This window comes from Botrytis deweyae (assembly GCF_014898535.1).
Source record: "Botrytis deweyae strain B1 chromosome Unknown BDEW_034, whole genome shotgun sequence".
NCBI classification, from domain to species: Eukaryota; Fungi; Ascomycota; class Leotiomycetes; order Helotiales; family Sclerotiniaceae; genus Botrytis; species Botrytis deweyae.
Window position 1 is genome coordinate 40,277 of NW_024066241.1, and position 18,406 is coordinate 58,682.

Consider the following 18,406-nt stretch of genomic DNA (forward strand, 5'->3'; position numbering starts at 1 on the left):
ATATTGAAATGATAATGAAAGTTTTGGTGAATTTATTGCAGTCGCAAAATATGTGCATGGTTCATTTCTCATACCTGTGCTTAATTAATCCCGGCTCAAGTCAATTTCAACTCCCAGCCAGTTCTCATAGATGATCTTTCATCTTTGATTCATATTTCTTTTTGGCCGCGATTATTCATTCATACATGCTATAATTTATCCTCGCTGCATACCACTACAGACATTTCTCATACAAATCATCAATATCAGTCTTGGGATACGATATGACAAGATCGCCCCGCAGTCATGGGTAGAATGCACATCAAGGATGCGTACCTTGAGCCAATGTGATGCTTCATGGATGCAGCAATCGGTGGTGAAATAATGATGTGATAGCAAAATTCAAGCACGCAACGTCACAATCGCATATAAAGTAATTTGTGGCCATTCAATTCATAATTTGCTTTATCTTGATATCAGGGTCCTGTTTCTTGTGAACGCGGGATCCGTTATAGTGCTTTCAAATTTTCTCACGAAACTATGTCGCAGGTTGCAGCAAAACAGTCGGTCAGTCCCTTCAATTCCTGATATCATAATTGATTATTGACACTTACTGGAAAGTTTCGGTCTTTTATATGGGATACCGACACACATCTCAAGTCTGTTGAAGAGCGAAAGCTTCTGCGGAAGCTCGATGCTGCTATTCTCAGTATTGGATGCTTAGGCTTTTTCGTAAGTAAAGTTATCAGTCCATGCCTCTGGTTAAATGTTGGAACATTACTGAAACTAGTCATCGTCAGTTGAAATATCTTGACCAAAACAATCTTACAAATGCCTATGTTAGGTATGGCTAATCGTGTCTTGAATCTCGTTTCCGGGTATTCTAATTTGAAGTACTACAATAGTGGCATGCAAGAAGACCTTGAGATGTTCGGCAATCAATACACCTATGCTGTGAGCCCGGGAGCTTTTCATTCCCTTCAACATTGAGTGCATGGACTTATAAGACGCTCTTTGACCCTTGGTCGTTCCATGAGTCTATGCATCTACTGTTGCTCCCATAGACCAGTGCTCACAATTTCTCCTAGGGAACATTTTATACCTGCGCATATGCTATTATGCAGATACCATCGACTCTCATAATTCAAAAAGTCCGACCGAGCTACTGGCTAGGTCTCATGGAAATTGGCTGGGGAACTTTTACTTTTGCACAAGCTGGAATGCACAGTGTTCCACAGCTGTACGCCTTTCGCTTTCTGGTTGGGCTTTTCGAAAGTTCATTCTTCCCATGTATGCTTTTCATACTTGGCTCGTGGTAGGTAAGCCCTATCATGAATTCTCAAACCATAAACTAACAATAAATCAACACAGGTATACCAAGACTGAGCTCGGTAAGTTCTAAAACATAACCTAAACTAATACTGCAAGTCTCTGATATCTCCTGGGTCTGAATAGCGAAGCGTATTGCTATATTTCACATGACTGCCCCGCTCGGAACAGCGTTTAGCGGTTATCTGGTACGCAAATTCAGTTCCTGAACTTCCTGAACTTCCTGAAACTCATAAATGTCTAGCAAGCTGCGGTTTACACAAATCTTAACGGGCGCCATGGGCTTGCGGGCTGGCGATGGCTCTATATTGTGTGTGGGGTAAGAGTTTTCCAGTCTTATTCAGGGATTTCGTATAACAAATTTCCAGATCATGACTCTTCCCGTTGGGTTTGCAACAATATTCCTTCTCCCTGACACACCACATACCACTCGCGCCCGGTACTTAACAAAACACGAATGTGCGCTTGCAATTGAACGAGTCGAAAAGGCCGGAAAGGCAGCTCCCGTACCAATAACATGGACCAAAATTAGACGCATGTTCACCAGATGGAGTAGGCCAGACCAAAATCTTTTGATTGTGTGTGATCAGATTGCTGATGTTTTCCGACAGGGTGGTATGCGCTTGTATTGGGCTATATCGTAAGGTGATCGTAAACCTACACTTTTCACTCACTAATTTGATGAATTAGTTGTACGGGACAAGTTGTGCAGCAAGTAGCTATTTTGCTATTTGGCTGAAATCCGAGAAGTTCTCTGTCACTTTGCGAAACGTTATCCCATCAGGTGCCAGTTTGATATCCGCTTTCTGTGTCATTCTATGGGGCTTTGGGGCAGATTACTCTGGAAGTCGTTTTGCATTTGTGATCGGACCATTAGTAAGTTACTGGCTCGGATTTGACCATGAAGCCCAACAACTGATCTAAAAAAGACTTATGGATTGATTCCCAACGGAATTCTTGCCATTTGGCCAAAAAGCGTAAAATTGAAAGAGTTTGCTTTTCTCACAGACGGTGTTCAAATCATGACTGCAGTCTTGTAAGTTTGTATATCTGCCGACTTTTTTTTTTCATAAAATTGCTAATATCGGATTGGACTACTAGTTATGCATGGGCAAATGAAATATGTGCAGGAGATAGCGAGGAGCGAGCTATTGTTATAAGCAGTATGAATGGCTTGCAGTACGCTGTCAGTATCTTTGGCGACTCGGCTTCGGTCAAATTACTCACCCGTGTAAACACAGGTAGCGGCGTGGCTTCCAATTGTCATCTTTCCACAAACCGAAGCACCCACATTTCGTAGGTGACCTTGTAGGCCTTTTCAACAGAGGACAGCTGCTAACTTTTAAACAGGTCGTGGCTTCCCAGCTACATTTGGATTCGTCATCGCAGCTCTCCTCGCCATCTTACTTATCCAGTTCCTCCACACGCGCGAGTTGAAGCAAACAGCAGAAATGAACCACGAAGACACCGAAGCAATAAATTCCGAGGAGGTATTACATATCGACAGTGGTCCAACTAAGGGAATTGAGAGTGGCGAGTTCCGAGCAGTACCAGCAGCTGGGTCTGGTGTGTCCTGATAGAATGAGATGGGAGACTGAAGGTGTAGACTGGCGAAATGCTCTCGATGCAGTCAAAAAGATGTAGTCAAGAAGATGTAGTAAGAGTTCGAAAACAAAAATGATTGTACCTTAGCGGTTTATACAATAAGAATCTGTGGGGGGGGGGGGGTCCCGTTGTTTCATTGGTGGCTCAATTGGTAGAAATTTACTGTTATCCCGAAACAAATACTCGTCTAGACTTCAATTAAATTTTGACTCTTCGAGGATATCTGCGGTTTACCTGACCTGACCTGAGAGTTTCGTGGAATGAAGTTTCGCATACAGTTTTTATGAAATGTTAAAGGACCGCTGGAGAGATTTCTGGCAATCTGCGTATCAATGCAGTGGGTGTCATTCCAGACCAACTGTGAGGATTCATAATAAGTCCACTAAATCACTTACTAATATCTTATCAAATAAGGGATATATTGATGACTAATACACATATGATATGATCTTATATTATAAAATCATATTATCATATAGTTGTATAATAGTATCTCTTATCAAATTGATTTATAATGGAATAGAATGAAATGGAACTAGATGGAAGTATACAGGAAATATCGCTAAATTGATTGGTTGTACTTTCTTTTTATTATCTAAAGTGATTCTATAAGATACGATTTAAATCGATCTTATTTATAAGCATGAAATATACTGGAATTTCATTATAAACTATATAAACCTAGAATATTCTTTAAAGAAACTCTAGGAAAAAGCAAGCAATTTCATCTCAACTCAGCCTAGCTCTTCTAAATTGACTTCAATTCAACTCTTATTCTATATATTCGATTTATCCCTCAAGCTAAAACTGACTAGATCTTCCACTATCCTTATAATAATACTATTCCTTCTTATTATAAGAGCTAACCTCCAAGACCAACTAACCCCTTATCTTTAAATCGGTCTATCTGAACCAAAGATCTAATGAACTGGGCGACTGCAGACTTCTAAAACCTCTTTTGCTTCCATCCTGCGAGCCTTGATCGTAAAAGCATTTGAAACCTCATATACTGTGCTCTTACTGATCACTTGCATACGATGATCAGATTCTATTCAGCTGCAATCGAACATATATATTAAATCCTGTATTGCACTATCTTGTCTTATGATTGGCCAACATCTTCGCTCGTTATTTACATGCCCCACAACAGTAGTCGTCGTTTAATTCCACGAAGAGAGAGGATCCGAAGATCCACAATTAAGTCAGTCGCGACCAAAAGCAAGTAGTAAAATAACTCTGCAAAAACATTCAAACTTGCAAAAGAAAAACAAAAAAAAAGTCCTGGTAATGTATATATACTGTTCCAATACGTGCAAAAAAAAGTTGTTATCAAAGCAGCTCGTCACTGGGTGTCGTTTTCAAACCTGGTAAGGGTCTTACTCGCAGGGTAGACGGTTAAGCCAATATGTTAGGCTTCATACCATTCTCTTATCACGTTCTTGTATTTTCGAGACCACACAACACAAAAATACAAAGCCATTTTGGATTTTGGAATCCCGAGTAGCAATATGGCGCAAATGAACAAGCAAGAAGAAATCGACACTGAGATAGTCGATGAACACGACATTAAATCACAAGATGGTTCAGAACTTGCGGTGGAAGGCAGGGCTAGTGTGCCAAGCATCAAAAGTTTTGACCCTGTCTATCCGTTCAAAAGGCAATTCGGTATTTTTTGAAAAATTTCTTACAGCTAAATATATGTGTTAACAAAAGCTTCTAGTTTCTAGTCAGCAACCTTCCAACGCCACTTCCCCTCGAATTGATCTTGAATATTCGAATTACGGTGAAGAATCTTACACACAAACGGTAGAACCTCCGAGAACTCAAGAGAAAAAATTGGGCTTTTCGAGAGGGGCAAGAATGGCTCGTTTCCAATGGATGGAAGAGGAGAAGAAACAAATCGCTTTGGGAATTCACAGCAGCGAAGAAATTCCTACAATTGTGGAGGCTATTACAAAAGAAGTGAAGCGGCAGCGTCGAAAGGAACTTAAGTTACGCAAAAGATTAGAAATAAAGGCTGAAAGTCCGGAAGCAAAGAACAAACCCCAATCAATGGGGTTCACAAGTGCATCTGGCGATGGAGATGATGGCTTTTGAACCAGGTAACTATTACTTCTATTCCATAATGAAGTATGCAAGTGACTGATATATTCTAAAGCGATGGAACACGACTACCTCCACAGATGGGAAATAGCGAATCTAATTAGGAGGTGAAGCGGATTTAGATATGTGCATGGATATGGATACCAGATGAGAAGATCGTTACACATGGTGCCAAATGGGTAGCTTTGAACAATGGCGAGAAGGGTGATGATTAAGAATGAAAGAGGTCCCAGTCCAGAACTCATGAATAGTGTTACTCCTACATCAGATACTCAATTATTTGGTGGACGCTTCTCTGGTCTCGGAGGGGTCAAAATTGAGGAATCATGCGAATACCAGATGCCTTCTATGTACACACATCTGGTCTCTACGTTTTCACAATGACAAGTTCAGTCTGATAAAATCAATGCACCAATTCCACTCAAGCTCAAGAGTTAATATTGACACGAAGGGCGATCATCCTGTTGCAATTTCCTCAAGTTGATGATGAAGTGAGGTCAAGTTAGAGTCTAGGTTAGTCATGATTATAAGTGGGACTCTAAGCAAGCCACCATATGCATCTAGTAGCTCGTAAGATTTTCACCTCAATGTAAATATCATTTATCTATCACTCACAATACAGTCTTTAGTTTTTCTGCATACATAATCCTGGAAAAACCTACTGTCATGAATTTTGCATGAGAAGTGTGTTTTCTCATGAAAAGCCTGAACACTTCATGATATCCTTGCACGCTATCCCCCATCCCCTCGGCGTGTTCCTCCCCTACTCTGACAGGAAAAACTCTGCCTGTCTTACTCCTATTATTTCCATAAATACCAACAATCACTCAACCAAAACGAAAGGTCCATGATATGGAGTCAAGGTAACAATCAGAATCAGCCTAGACATCTTTCGCCCCAGGAGTAGCCTTCACAAACATGTCGAAATAGTTGGCGAGAGCTAAATCTCGCTCATCCCAATCTTGCCACAAAGTACGATCCAGTTGACAGCGCTCAATGAACATCACCATGGGCGTCCAGCGATCATCTTCACTCCATGATAGCATATTTTCGACCACATTTCCAGGTACGCTGAAGTATTTCAATACTTCATCCCAAACTAACATAGGTTTCCCGTTGCGACCCTTCCCAACAACTTTCGACATTTCTCCGTTGTTAAAGAATCCCATGTGCAAGTCCTGCAGTAGTCGGCCAATCAGTCCTGATCCTTTCGTTGCTGAGCCTATGTGCACATGAAGAAAGCAACCGTATGTTTCGTTAAGGCTAATATAAGCGTCAATTGGCATAGATTGAGGACCTAGACGGGAAAATTTTGATCGAGTTTCTTCTATTGGCGTCCGGGAGGTGGTAATTTGATATAATTTTTCGTTCGATCTTCGTAGAGTGGGAGTTGATTGTTTTGATTTCTTTTGTCCCTTTGAAATTTGGTTCGATTGTATTGAGCTTCTCGAATCGTGTAGATTAGCAGCTGGCTGATTCCCATTATTCGACTTCCGTGGATTCAGTTTTGACTGGGCTGCCTGAATGGACTTTTTTAATGTAGAACCAGGAGGAGGTTCGGTCCTCAACCTCTTTGGAATAGAAGCCAATTGGCCTGCATTTAATTTCTGCGACTTGGGCGCTGATCGTGATTTCTCCTTAATAGTCTTGGGGGGACTAATGTGATCTTCTTCGGTCAAGTCAATGATCTCAGCTTGTCCGGAGTTGTTCCTATTAAACATTTTCGCACGATTCGTTATTTCGGATGTTTTCTCCAAGGAACTGCTAGAATTTGCGAAATCAGAGGTAGGAAGCCGGCGCATATATGAAATCAACGCGTTGCGCACAGTTTTCTTATCTATCTCAGTGCATCCAAGGTATATTGCCAGTACTTCAATACCTATCAATTCCAGGTCCCAATGTTTTTCCATAAGACCCATCTTAGAATCGAGAGGCAAAGGTTTCCCATCCAAGAAGCGTACAAGACAATCAATCATCGTCCAAAGCGTTCCAGTGTTCCATTTTACAATTTGTTCGTATTCCCGTCCTCTATTCTTGAGGCTTGACTGGATCAAATTGTACATATAGACTATCCTTCCTGAGATTTTGGGGAATGCGGGCCTTTCCGTTCTTGCGTGCTCTGGATCATAACAAATTTGATCTTTGTCGTCTTTGAACGTCCCATTAAGTTTTGAGTCAAATATTACCTGAATCAAAGGTAATTTCTCGAATATGATGGCTTCTGATGCCTTGGTTATGCGAATCTGTTCGTGATCATTCTTAAGGAATGTTGATTGGAAGGTGATGAGTTTCGGGGGCTTATGGTCTTTGTTTAGGGTACTAGATCAATGAAAAATGTTAGTCTTGCTGAAATGAAGGCTGATGGTTGATGGCTCTTGTTTCCATTCTCAAGGGGTTGTGTTCTGAGCTACAAGCAAAAAGACACAACCTACGGATTTCTGGAGACAGTGGACATGTCGTTTTCCGTAAAGGATGTCATGACTTCTGCTAGCAAAAGGGTCTTGATAAAAATTCTGTCGGCTTTCAAAAATAAATTTTTAACAACTATTTCAATTGGAATTGGAAGGTCTAGCTACCGTCAAACTTGAGAACATTGTCAAGTCTGTTTGTTCAGAGGGTCATGTGATCCATCGCTTAAGTAAAATACGGCTCAGCAGGTACATCCATGGATCAGTGCATGTACGAACTCATGGGACTTTGTGAAAGATTTTTTGATAATACTTGTCGTCCAGTTCAATCAACTGTTATCATTGGCTGATGAAGACATGAAATATGATATTAAAAAATCTAATAACAATTTTTTTGATGAATTCTGAGGGTAGATTAGTATCTGGTTAGTCTCTACATTCACTTGCGGTAGGCTCAGCATCAACCTTGTGATTCATTTTGATATATTTTCATAACAGTCATTTCCGATGAGAAACTCACCGTAACCTTGGTTTTACGAGCTAGGTATCTTGTACGCTAGATAAAATAGACAGATCTACATTGGTATGTTATTATCATTTTATATAATTCGGATTCTAGGATAAAATAAAAAGTGTGTTTCATTGTTTTTGGAGCTTGTAACTAGCTGCTTGTAGCCCTCTAATTAGAAACGTATCAAAGATAAATATATACAAATGATTTCTTCACGCTATTCCCGTAAATACCGCTCGGAGAACTTTCAATCTCCGTGTTCGAGCCGAGGGGTTAATTTCTCTGACTTCTGCTTGATGGGCCTTCATCTTTCTCCTTGCCCTTTCTACTGGTATTTTTGTCTGATCTGCTGGCTCTTGATTCTGACCTACGCTCCCTCTCGTTATCAGGTATCTAATACTCTCTGCGCCTCTTATAGATATCTTGAGAAGGTGTTGGATCTGGCTCCATTAACTTGGCTAGGAAGGAAAGAGAGGTCTCTAAATGTGAGGGTGTACCCATGCTGGCCAGATGTATAAGTGCCACAAATCTACGTCGATTGTCGCATTGAGTAAGATCAAGTAAGAGACAAATGGAATCATATAGGAGCACTTAGGTCGCTCAACCAAACAGAAGACCATGGTAGATCGACAAATGGCAATCTCCGCAAAAATGTGCCCATCATGACTCATTGAATGGCTACAATCCCCGATTAACAGTCCTTCTTAGTCACAAACCATCGCTAGAAGATGTGAGAAGTATTGGGCATTTTAAGTTTCCCGTGCGCATGCCAGCGAGGAAAGTATCCTAGGAGCTAAATCTTAACAAAGCCTCAATTGGCAGAGAACTGAAGACTTAATAGTCTCGAACACAACGAGTCACTGTCTGTTACCTGCCCAGACAATCCTCACTGAGATGTCAGTTTGATGACTGGGCGCACAAGGTGAAAATTTAAAACAGAAGCAAAACAAAACAGCTTGTTCAGTGTCCGTCCGCGTTTGCATCACCCCGAACCTCACCCTCAAGCCGTGGTCGTAACGCAGGGGCTTGCACTTTCGTTTTCAAGACCCTTTAATGGGTAATTGGAAGTGTTGAGACGGCATTGATATTGATGGTTGGTTGGGTCTTAGAAAGAAATCGACATGTATTCGAGGCAATTGAATCAAATAAGACCAAAAGTATTACACGAATTGACATCCATAGATACGTAAGATATGTGCCTGGTGGTGCCTTATTAAGCCTTATGACATAATTTTCAGCATAGCGGTCGCGATGAGTCACAATCCTGATTGACTCACCTCGCTCAGCCAAAACCATAACTATATGTAGGTACCTAGATATACCAGCTTACATGATCCAACTTTGAACCAAATAATATGAAAGAATCAAAGAGCAGGCTGGAGTTACTTCCCGTTGAAGCAATACAAGCTATTCAGTGTCTCATCGAAAACGTCCCTGATCTATTGTCCATCATTCTCACGTGCAAAGCCACATACAACGCTTTCCTCTCAGCAGAGCAATTGATTCTTAAGCAAGTCCTGACTGATGAGATAGGCTCTGAGTTGCTATCCGAAGCACTTTTAACTGCTTCAATTTCACGCCAGACACCTGTCAGAGATGATGTCCTCGACGAATACGATAATTATTTTGTCGAGAATGGTCGAGATATCGAGCTTAAAGCCTATTCCAATTTGCGACTTTGTGATGCGCTATTCCTAAGTGAACTCCATTCTCATGTTGTTTATTTCACGAACGATTTTATATCGAAAGCCTTTGCATCTTCAATTTTCACAAAAAACATCCCAATAGCTATGTGGCAACTTCCTGCCTCAGATGAGGAAAAAAGGAGGATTCAACGAACTTTCTACCACTTGCAAATCTATTGTTGTGTAGTTTACGGGGGTTTTAGCGATCATTTACATTTAGATCAGAACAGAATCTTCTTCAATCATTTCTCAGTCTGGGAGAATGAACAGTTAGCTTGCGTTCACGATTATATGTTTCGCATCATTGCTCCTGGTAGAGTGCATTTTCTTTTTAATACTTTTTAATTAAAGAACTAACACATCGACGCAGGCTTCGATGAGCTCGTCGACCATGATGTGGAATGGGCCGAATGCAGGATGCAGTACGCTTCTTTTGACGATCCAGAATATATCGAGCCCCTAATTGCTCGTGGTCTTTTTGCAATCCGTGACATGCTCGAAGCGAAGAGCTACGAACAAATTTGCAAAGCCTACTGTCAAGATTCTCCGAAGCATTCGTCACATCTCCTTGATCATGGGCTTAGGAATTCCACAGATGGTAGTGGGGAAGATGAATTGTATCATTGGCTTGAGGATTATTCCAACGAAGATGATGATAAATATGTCAATAAGTCTGTATGGTGTGATGATGATGATGACAAGGGACCTGAACTTGTATGGAGGTGGGCACACCAATTATTCAATAGTATTGAGTTTGTTTTATGCGATAAGCATAGATTTGAGCGAGAATGGGGTTATGTGATGTGGGACCATAGTCGACTTCTAGAATTGCGTGTGATGGAGAACGAATGGAAGATGACGGAAGATGCTGAGAAGGGTAGAGGATCACGACCGTCAAAGGAATCTATGGACAGGAGGGAGAAAATATATCTCGCTGGTGGTAGGGGATGGTGGACTGCTGAGGACGAGAGCAAAGTAGTTTGGCCACACGGTTGTGCGCCATGGGATAAACCTAAAGAGCCTGATAGATGGGACTCGAAAGATGGAAGATCAATTGAAGAGGCGAAGGAGTTCCTGAAGAAATTGAAACTACCTACCTTGAGATAGGTTTCTCTTTTCTCACGACGCAAACTAACTACTAGGTACTCCTTGATGCACTTTATAGCTATATAAAGCCTCTAATATTAGCTTTCGGATAGTACATTGTAATCTGTTTTTTTGAAATACTGAAATTACGGTATAGTTCACACAGAAACCTAATTTAATACGATTATCCTTAAGCTTTAGAGTCCTTTCTATACAAGTATCTAACTCATTTAAGAATCGTAAGATATTCAGGAAAGTATAGTTATACACTCAAGTGAAGATCGAGAAAGCAAAAACTTTGAAATGTCTATCCCCCTGATTCCTGAGATTATCAATAATCTGATTCGAAGCTGATAAGATTGATATTGTGCGACCAGATGAGATGGGGTAGTCTTTAGAAATAGAATGTACTAAACATCCGGCTGCCTCATCTGATTTGACAGGATATGCTTGACATAGAACAACTAATAACGTACTAGTATCTACCTGAGCTTTCGATTAAAGTGGAGGCTTTTCTTCTGTTTACGCATGTTGAACTATTGGAGTGACACTGCCTAGTCCACCAGTGGGTGCATGGATTGGCAGGACACTTCTCAAATTTCGACGAAATTTCTAACAAATTTATTCTTCAATTGATTTATATTAGAATTTACTTTTTCATTGTTCTATCTTCCATAAATAGTTTAAAAATATTTCAAAATATACAAATTGATATATTAAGAAACATTTAGAAGTGAATTTTTCATGTTATCCCGTCAGTCCATATGCCCACTGGTAGTCTGTCTAAAATTCCGATTGCATTATTAGCCCACGAAAATGATGTTTTAACTTTTGTGTATTTCTGTACCTATTCCTTTTATAACAGGAAAGTTTTAACAGCTATTGTAACAGCTCTGTTATCATGAACTGAAGGTAATACCTTTCCCTCTGCGGTCAGTCTCGAACCTGCAAAGCGCGTTAGCAACAAATGCTTGGGTAACAAAGTACAGTCCTTTGGGTATGGTTGACAGCTCTAGAGCTGGCTTAATAGAGGAAGCAGCACGCCGTCATTTAAAGCTTATCGAACAGCAACCCCAATTTACACCCGAAGGAAGTGATACTTGTACACACAAATATGCGGATATTGAGGCCTAGAATTAGTGGGTGCACTCTGATCCGAATAACTAATGAACACATTATAAGTATTACCTTGCAAGTACTCAGCTAGTATTCAATTACCTAGATACATCCTTTCCCTGGCTTGCTAGCTTCAATTATCTCGCTTGAGACTTTAGACGAGCTGGGCCCACAATAAAACTTTGGCATCAAAATACGGGCAAAAATCACCAGCAAACGCGTAAAACCCCACAGGAAGTAGAAATCTTGTAAGAAAAAATAAACAGTGGATAAAACAGAGTGGGGGAACTCTGGGAAGAACAAAAGAGCAAAAATCTACAATTTACGGGGACAAACGGCGCGGGCCTGGTCGGTCGAAACCTAAGTACAGGTATGCCACACCACATGTTTGTTCTGATTTTTGATGAAGCGATGCTATCTCAATATATGACCCTCAGCTTCTTGGTCTTTCCTCAAATCGGTTCTTCATTTAGAGTGGGGCAAACATCTTGGGAACAAAAAGAAGCAAAAAATCTACAGCTTACGGAGAACAAACGGTGCGGGCCTGGACGCCGAAGCTTAACAGGTATGCCACACCACATGTTTGTTCTGGTTATTGATAAAGTGACGTTGTCTAAATATATAACCCTCATCATCTGTTTCTTCCTTAATAGTAGCGCCCCCCATGAGTTTTTTGGGGCAGCTCACACAAGGGCCTGGTATCATTTGTCTCGTAGTGGTTCCGTTACTAATAATAACACTCTTCTCCCTTACTTCAACTACGTCTATGAATCTCTCTATCATAACATCGAATTAATCCAGGGAGCGGCACACCAGGACTTTGTCCATCGTCCACCATTTTTGCAGTGCGATTTCCGAGGATTGATTGCGTCTCTTGATTTGATATGTATCACTTGCCGCTCGATTTTTTTCCACCTAGGGCTTTGCACTTCTAATATCTTCGTCGTGGACTTCAAATAATGAAATTTACTTGCATTCAAGTTAGATATATCAGAATGAAGTAGGTAGAGCATAATGCGAAAGTAAACCGTGAAAGTTTTTGTTTTTGTCAAGTGTATACATTGTTGGTTATTTCACATTTGTCTTATCTTCAGATGCTGTTATTTATTATGATGAAGCTAAGCTATGTTACTCATTGAACATAATTTGATGACATCCTCATGAATTTCGAAGAGATCAGATTGACTACAGGAAGAGGGAAGAATTGACTATCTCATTATATCTTGGCTTTATGCTGGCTTGAATGACGGAAGTACCTTTGAATATTGTACCAGTATATCGTAGATACGTATTGCTCAAGAGTTGTGACTAAAACGATGATCTCACATATATGTTTGAGTTTTGATTCCTCGCGGGATTACTTCTTATCATTGCCATTCTTAAAATCCATGCTCCGTGCCGCAATGTTCCCTAAAGCAGAGATCACAGCGCGTCTTTCATTTCTGAATATTTCCTTTCCTTTTCAGCCGCACGTTGCTCTTCCAGAGCCATTTGTTCCTTTGCCTTTGCCAAGGAACGCGCCCGTAGTTTCTTTCTTCGGCACCTTCCTAACTTTGGCATCCAAGGTGTTCCATCGGGACCAAGAATTTCACAAATGAGAACGCGGCCATTTGGCTTCTTCTTCGGGGAACGTTGAGAGTCCATCGAACCCGCTGCGCTCATTCCCAGCTTGTCTCGATTGATTCTCGCACCGCGATTGGAGTTCTGTTGTTCCTTATTATCATTTCGCAATGGGAGTTGAGATTGGGACGCAACATCGTTGTAGACAGCAGCAGGTTCTATTCGGACATTATGAGAAAGAGGCTCGGGAGAACCTGCAATGATATCAGTTTCTGACTGTCAAAATAGAATGTTTGGAAAATGAAGGCCATGGAGATATTCTAACACATACCTGCTCCATCAAATATCTTTTGATCTGAGTGAACATCTGCAGCTGCACGAAAGTCGATATCTTGTTTAGATAACGCATTCTGAACCACACTTTGTGTATCTTTCGCCCTGATAGGCAGCGGAGGTGAATGATCCTCCATAATCGGAACTTTACTTTGGTATTCGAAGATGAAATGTTAAGGATGTATTGCATCCACTTTGATTTGACCAAGCGGGCATTTTCTTTCGCGTTCTGGGAAGGGCAAGCGTGTTATATCGTCTGATATCAATATTTCGGCACGCGTATCGTTTTTCAACAAGTCGCGGTGAATTATTCTTGTTGACTATATTCTCTGCAACCCTTTGTTTCCCATTTTCAGTATCTACATTGTGTTTTTGCATTAAAACCAACACTTCTCATCTTTCTGTGGGTACCTGAAGAGCTCATTGCTCAGGAATAACAAAGCCAGATTGTGTCACTCCGTGCGGGACAATAAATCAATAGCAATGTCGAAGTTGCATTTGGAGATTTCGAGACTCCGTGATCGAGCAATCCAGGAAATACCACGATTGCGGCGACTAATCAACGACTACGAAGAATTTGTTGCGAACGAGGATTACATATCAATTGACCTCGATTGCAATGCAGTTGTTGAACTACGAAAATTACTAAGGATTGAATCCAAAGGCGTAGACGAAAACAGCGTTGTCGAGTCCTCTAATCCTGCAAATTCTCACGTGGCTTCATCCTCAGCATTGATCGAGCCACTATCACCACCGGCACTTGAAGCAGAACCAACCAGCCAGCCTGGGAGGGTTACCAGTGGAGCTTTCGATGGTTTTGAAAATGAGGAACCTAATGATCCAAAATACCCGTATGTTCGATCCCAACACAATCGCAGCAAAAAGATACATGATTCAAAAGCATGGAAAAAGTTAACCGGATCTTCAATTCCAGAGTTCCTGGTTCAATCGAAAGGCCACTAATCATACAAGCCTTCCGATGCACGGAAGAGAACCCCAGCGCTTACTATACTGTGGTTTCTGAGGATACAATCTTTTCCACCATACCTATGCTACGCGTGTTGTTTGAAGGAAAGATCGGTGGAGGCGTGAAAGATGACGACGATGATATATGTCACGACCCAGAAAGGTCGACCAAACTGAAGATTAAGGTGCCTGGAAAGATTGTATCTATACACAATGTCATAACCTCAGAATTTCATGACGCCAATATGAACTATGGCACTATAGCACAGTGGCCTGTTCATAAGCTTTGGTTATACTCTAGCTGTTTGGTTGATTTCTGGGACAAAAAGAAGTTGAGATCTGCCATTTCAACCGCGGCGGACTTGGAGAACATTCGAGTTTTAGCTGATTTCCTCCTAGTCAGCAAGAGTGATAGAGAGATCATGCACAAGCAGCTGTCTTCTTACATCAAGAAAAGAAAGTATTTACCTGCTGCTGGATGTGGACAAACTTCAAATAACAATCAGCAGACCGTTTCTGCAAAGAGGGAATCGTCATACGAGGGAGACACAAATAACAAGAAGGCGAGATACGAAATCATTGATTTAACAGGGGACGACAATCTCAGAAAGCAGAAACCTCGCGCGGGGTATGTTTACGCACGCGAGAGAGTGTCAAGAAAGCATGAGGATCCCTACGTGCCTGGCGGAAATGCCGTTCTTCACAACCCAGATCGCGAAGAACCGAGTGATTGGAGAGGCGATACCGCTACTGGACCAAGTCGTCGTGGGACGGATGATCACATGGATAAGTGCATTTTGATTCAAAGCTTGACCGCGAGCGGAGAATATGAACATTGTCTGGAAAAAGTCATGTGGGTAACTGAAGAATCCAGCTTGCTTTCTAGCCTGATTAAGGGCTGTACCGCCACATCAGAACCTGCACTCGAGGGTATGGTCAATCTAGATGACTGGCATGAAGGGGGTGTCTGTATTAGTGTGGATTGGAATTTTGTAATTAGACACTACGCAGTGAAGAACAACCAAGAAGCGGTGATGATCCAGGGATGGGGTGTGGAAATGGCATTTAAGGCATTGGGACCATGGCTCGAGAGAGTTGGTAAGAGCAGCGAATACTGGGTGGAATGGGAACCTGAAGTACTTGAGAAAGCGTGTGTGGTCGAGAAATTCATTGGTGCGACCGATCGACGCTGCAATACACAATCCTTGGTCTAAATCAGAGTTGGTCTAAATGTTGGGGGTATTGGTAATAGGAGATTTATTGGAGTCTAGGGTTAATTAACAGGAATCAAGCATCCACGAGAATTGTTTTGTTGTACCATATCATGTTTAAAGATAGAAATCAGATAGAAAATAAGAATGCGAATAGACTGAGGATACCAGCAATATTTGTAAAGAGTGATCTTAAATGCAAAGCTATGTAACTAGACGATTGACCTCTCAAACTTCTTGCTCCTTCTATTCATTCGCACGTAGAAGGCCACACATCCTAAAATAACAGCCAAAAATAACCCTTTTTGCATAAGAGTGTAACCAGCCTCATCAGCATAGCCAAACTCCTCTGTCTCGGTTTTTGGTGGGGTACCAACAACTGGAATGACTGCGGTGGCAGCAGCAGGAGTGGAAGGATCGGTTGGTGCAAGAGGAACTTCGACTTCTTCCATGCCGGGTTGAAATTCAGCAGTACCGTACACATCTACAGCACGTAAGACAGACGAATCAGTAAGTCCTCCCAATCATGCTCGCATGCCGCAAAAGGAGTCTACTCTAGAGTTCCACGTGGATACCTTCTTCTGGTACTGGTAATTCCCCGCTCTCGGTGATCTTGACAGCTTCAACTGGTCTATCTGATCCTCCCTTCTTTACGTTCTCGATTGCCTCGATGATCTCATATCCCTCCAAAACTTCGCCAAAGACGACGTGTCTACCATCAAGATGGCTATGAAGAGTGTTAGAATGATGAAGTTCCATTGCAGGACTTGCGAGAAATGACTTACCCGGGAGTAGAAGTAGTAATGAAAAATTGGGAACCGTTGGTATCCTTTCCGGCGTTGGCCATGCTGAGAAGACCTTTCTTGGAGTGCTTCAACTTAAAGTTCTCATCGGGGAACTTAGCTCCGTAGACTATCAATTGTTAGAATCCCGTACTTCGCTCGCAGACTTTGCAACCTACTTGATTTGCCTCCGGTTCCATCACCCTTTGTGAAATCACCTCCTTGGATCATGAAGCCCTTGATAACACGGTGGAAAGTAGAGTCTTGATATCCAAATCCCTTCTCGCCAGTTGCCAAAGCTCTGAAGTTCTCAGCAGTCTTAGGGACGGTTTTGCCATAAAGACCTAGAACAACACGACCCATGGGTTCATCGCCGTGGCTGATGTCGAAGTAGACCTTGTGGGTGATCTTTGGTCCTTTGGCAGCTTCGGCCGTTTGAGCGAAGAAGAGGAAGGTAACAGTTAAGATAAGTAGTGCTGAGACTACAAAACGTTGAAGTGTGAGCATCTTGGAAGTCAATTGAATATCGACTTGATGAGGTGTACTTTTAGAATGAAGATAATGTGCCCTCCAAGAAAAACCTTAGAAGAGACAAAGTGATGTTGTTCAGAGGAAGCTCGAGTTATGTGTTGTGGAGAGGTGTCGATTACCTTTAGCGCCACATGGCACGTGCGAACCTCGGAATAGGAAGGCTTGAGGGTCAATACAAGAAGTCCGTGCGTTATCAAAAATTGATAGGTAACTTTCACATCTTTATGATTGATTAAGAACTGTGAGAGACATTGAAGACGTATATCCCTTGTGCCAGTATAATCAAAACTTCTTGAATATGGTATATTTGTCCCGATCTTTTCTCTCTACTCTGGTATTGACATTGGTTGCAGGTTTTCATCTTGGGGGCCCCGTTCGCTGAGAGAAACTTGGTGAAGGTAAGGCCCCATCCAACTCCCATTGAGCCTGCTACAATTCTTGGTACACATACTCATGGTGTTTAGAAATCGTTGGAGTCCTTCTATGGCTTAGGGAAACAAGCTTCAGCTCGTATTATGGCCAAGCACTACATCCATCCCACGGCGACTGTCGGTTCCTTGTCACAAAAAACGGTCACATCTCTGACCGCTGAGCTGTCCACTATGCCTTTAGAGACCGAATTGAAACGAAGGTTGCAGGATAACATCGAAAGAATGAGGACGATGGGTAGTTACCGTGGGAGGAGGCATGCGATGGGCCTGCCAGTAAGGGGTCAAAATACGAAGAGTCAGGTACGTGCAGGCGTGCGGAGCGGGGTACGCAAGATTGCAAATACTAATAGACAGCAGATATCAACGGCTAGGATGCTCAACAAGGTAAATAGAAAAGGATGAGAGTTTTATATTGGAAATGTTTGTACAAATAGGATTGTATTGCGGGCGCATCTACAGGTTCGGGGGGCTACACGAATAGTGATATCGAAATTAGAAATGAATCACTCCTGCGTCACGGGGCGTAAGGTCACAGAAGATGAAATGGAATGAACCATGAATGGCACCGATTGTTTGTAAAGTATTGTAGCGTTGGTCCGGCCAATTTTCCGCCCCAAAGTTGGAGACACATACAAATGTAGAGGTATGAGCATGCCACTTTCCAAAGCTTTACAAAGTGCAAACTGAAGAGTCGTGTCTGGATTTTTTAGAGCATCAAGCATATGCTCTTTAGTTTTAAATTCCCCTAAGTCCTATCCACACATTTACCC

General features: G+C 41.8%; 8 protein-coding genes across 8 annotated transcripts; 5 read left to right on the forward strand and 3 right to left on the reverse strand.

Moving 5' to 3' along the window:
- Nucleotides 1-519: 519 nt before the first annotated feature.
- Nucleotides 520-3,102, forward strand: EAE98_010150 (uncharacterized protein; the record flags this gene model as incomplete). Its single annotated transcript, XM_038957771.1, has 15 exons — nucleotides 520-546; nucleotides 601-711; nucleotides 780-823; nucleotides 885-933; nucleotides 1,068-1,294; nucleotides 1,351-1,370; nucleotides 1,435-1,496; nucleotides 1,553-1,627; nucleotides 1,677-1,860; nucleotides 1,920-1,948; nucleotides 1,999-2,184; nucleotides 2,238-2,344; nucleotides 2,410-2,494; nucleotides 2,550-2,604; nucleotides 2,659-3,102. 15 exons carry the CDS (start codon nucleotides 520-522, stop codon nucleotides 2,883-2,885), a joined length of 1,488 nt encoding a protein of 495 aa, XP_038805783.1. The 3' UTR covers nucleotides 2,886-3,102.
- Nucleotides 3,103-4,421: 1,319 nt separating this feature from the next.
- EAE98_010151 (uncharacterized protein) lies at nucleotides 4,422-5,010 on the forward strand (the record flags this gene model as incomplete). Its single annotated transcript, XM_038957772.1, has 2 exons — nucleotides 4,422-4,578; nucleotides 4,634-5,010. 2 exons carry the CDS (start codon nucleotides 4,422-4,424, stop codon nucleotides 5,008-5,010), a joined length of 534 nt encoding a protein of 177 aa, XP_038805784.1.
- Nucleotides 5,011-5,897: 887 nt separating this feature from the next.
- Nucleotides 5,898-7,471, reverse strand: EAE98_010152 (uncharacterized protein; the record flags this gene model as incomplete). The annotated part of the gene is made up of 2 exons (XM_038957773.1): nucleotides 5,898-7,335; nucleotides 7,449-7,471. The coding sequence occupies 2 exons, from the start codon at nucleotides 7,469-7,471 to the stop codon at nucleotides 5,898-5,900; spliced, it is 1,461 nt and encodes a 486-aa protein (XP_038805785.1).
- Nucleotides 7,472-9,290: 1,819 nt separating this feature from the next.
- Nucleotides 9,291-10,764, forward strand: EAE98_010153 (uncharacterized protein; the record flags this gene model as incomplete). Its single annotated transcript, XM_038957774.1, has 2 exons — nucleotides 9,291-9,933; nucleotides 9,991-10,764. 2 exons carry the CDS (start codon nucleotides 9,291-9,293, stop codon nucleotides 10,725-10,727), a joined length of 1,380 nt encoding a protein of 459 aa, XP_038805786.1. The 3' UTR covers nucleotides 10,728-10,764.
- A 2,480-nt stretch (nucleotides 10,765-13,244) lies between these two features.
- Nucleotides 13,245-13,852, reverse strand: EAE98_010154 (uncharacterized protein; the record flags this gene model as incomplete). The annotated part of the gene is made up of 2 exons (XM_038957775.1): nucleotides 13,245-13,636; nucleotides 13,714-13,852. The coding sequence occupies 2 exons, from the start codon at nucleotides 13,850-13,852 to the stop codon at nucleotides 13,245-13,247; spliced, it is 531 nt and encodes a 176-aa protein (XP_038805787.1).
- Nucleotides 13,853-14,198: 346 nt separating this feature from the next.
- EAE98_010155 (uncharacterized protein) lies at nucleotides 14,199-15,895 on the forward strand (the record flags this gene model as incomplete). The annotated part of the gene is made up of 2 exons (XM_038957776.1): nucleotides 14,199-14,566; nucleotides 14,650-15,895. 2 exons carry the CDS (start codon nucleotides 14,199-14,201, stop codon nucleotides 15,893-15,895), a joined length of 1,614 nt encoding a protein of 537 aa, XP_038805788.1.
- Nucleotides 15,896-16,104: 209 nt separating this feature from the next.
- EAE98_010156 (uncharacterized protein) lies at nucleotides 16,105-17,181 on the reverse strand (the record flags this gene model as incomplete). Its single annotated transcript, XM_038957777.1, has 4 exons — nucleotides 16,105-16,376; nucleotides 16,468-16,619; nucleotides 16,678-16,804; nucleotides 16,854-17,181. The coding sequence occupies 4 exons, from the start codon at nucleotides 17,179-17,181 to the stop codon at nucleotides 16,105-16,107; spliced, it is 879 nt and encodes a 292-aa protein (XP_038805789.1).
- A 322-nt stretch (nucleotides 17,182-17,503) lies between these two features.
- Nucleotides 17,504-18,163, forward strand: EAE98_010157 (uncharacterized protein; the record flags this gene model as incomplete). The annotated part of the gene is made up of 5 exons (XM_038957778.1): nucleotides 17,504-17,506; nucleotides 17,559-17,603; nucleotides 17,670-17,936; nucleotides 17,994-18,020; nucleotides 18,071-18,163. 5 exons carry the CDS (start codon nucleotides 17,504-17,506, stop codon nucleotides 18,161-18,163), a joined length of 435 nt encoding a protein of 144 aa, XP_038805790.1.
- Nucleotides 18,164-18,406: the final 243 nt, after the last annotated feature.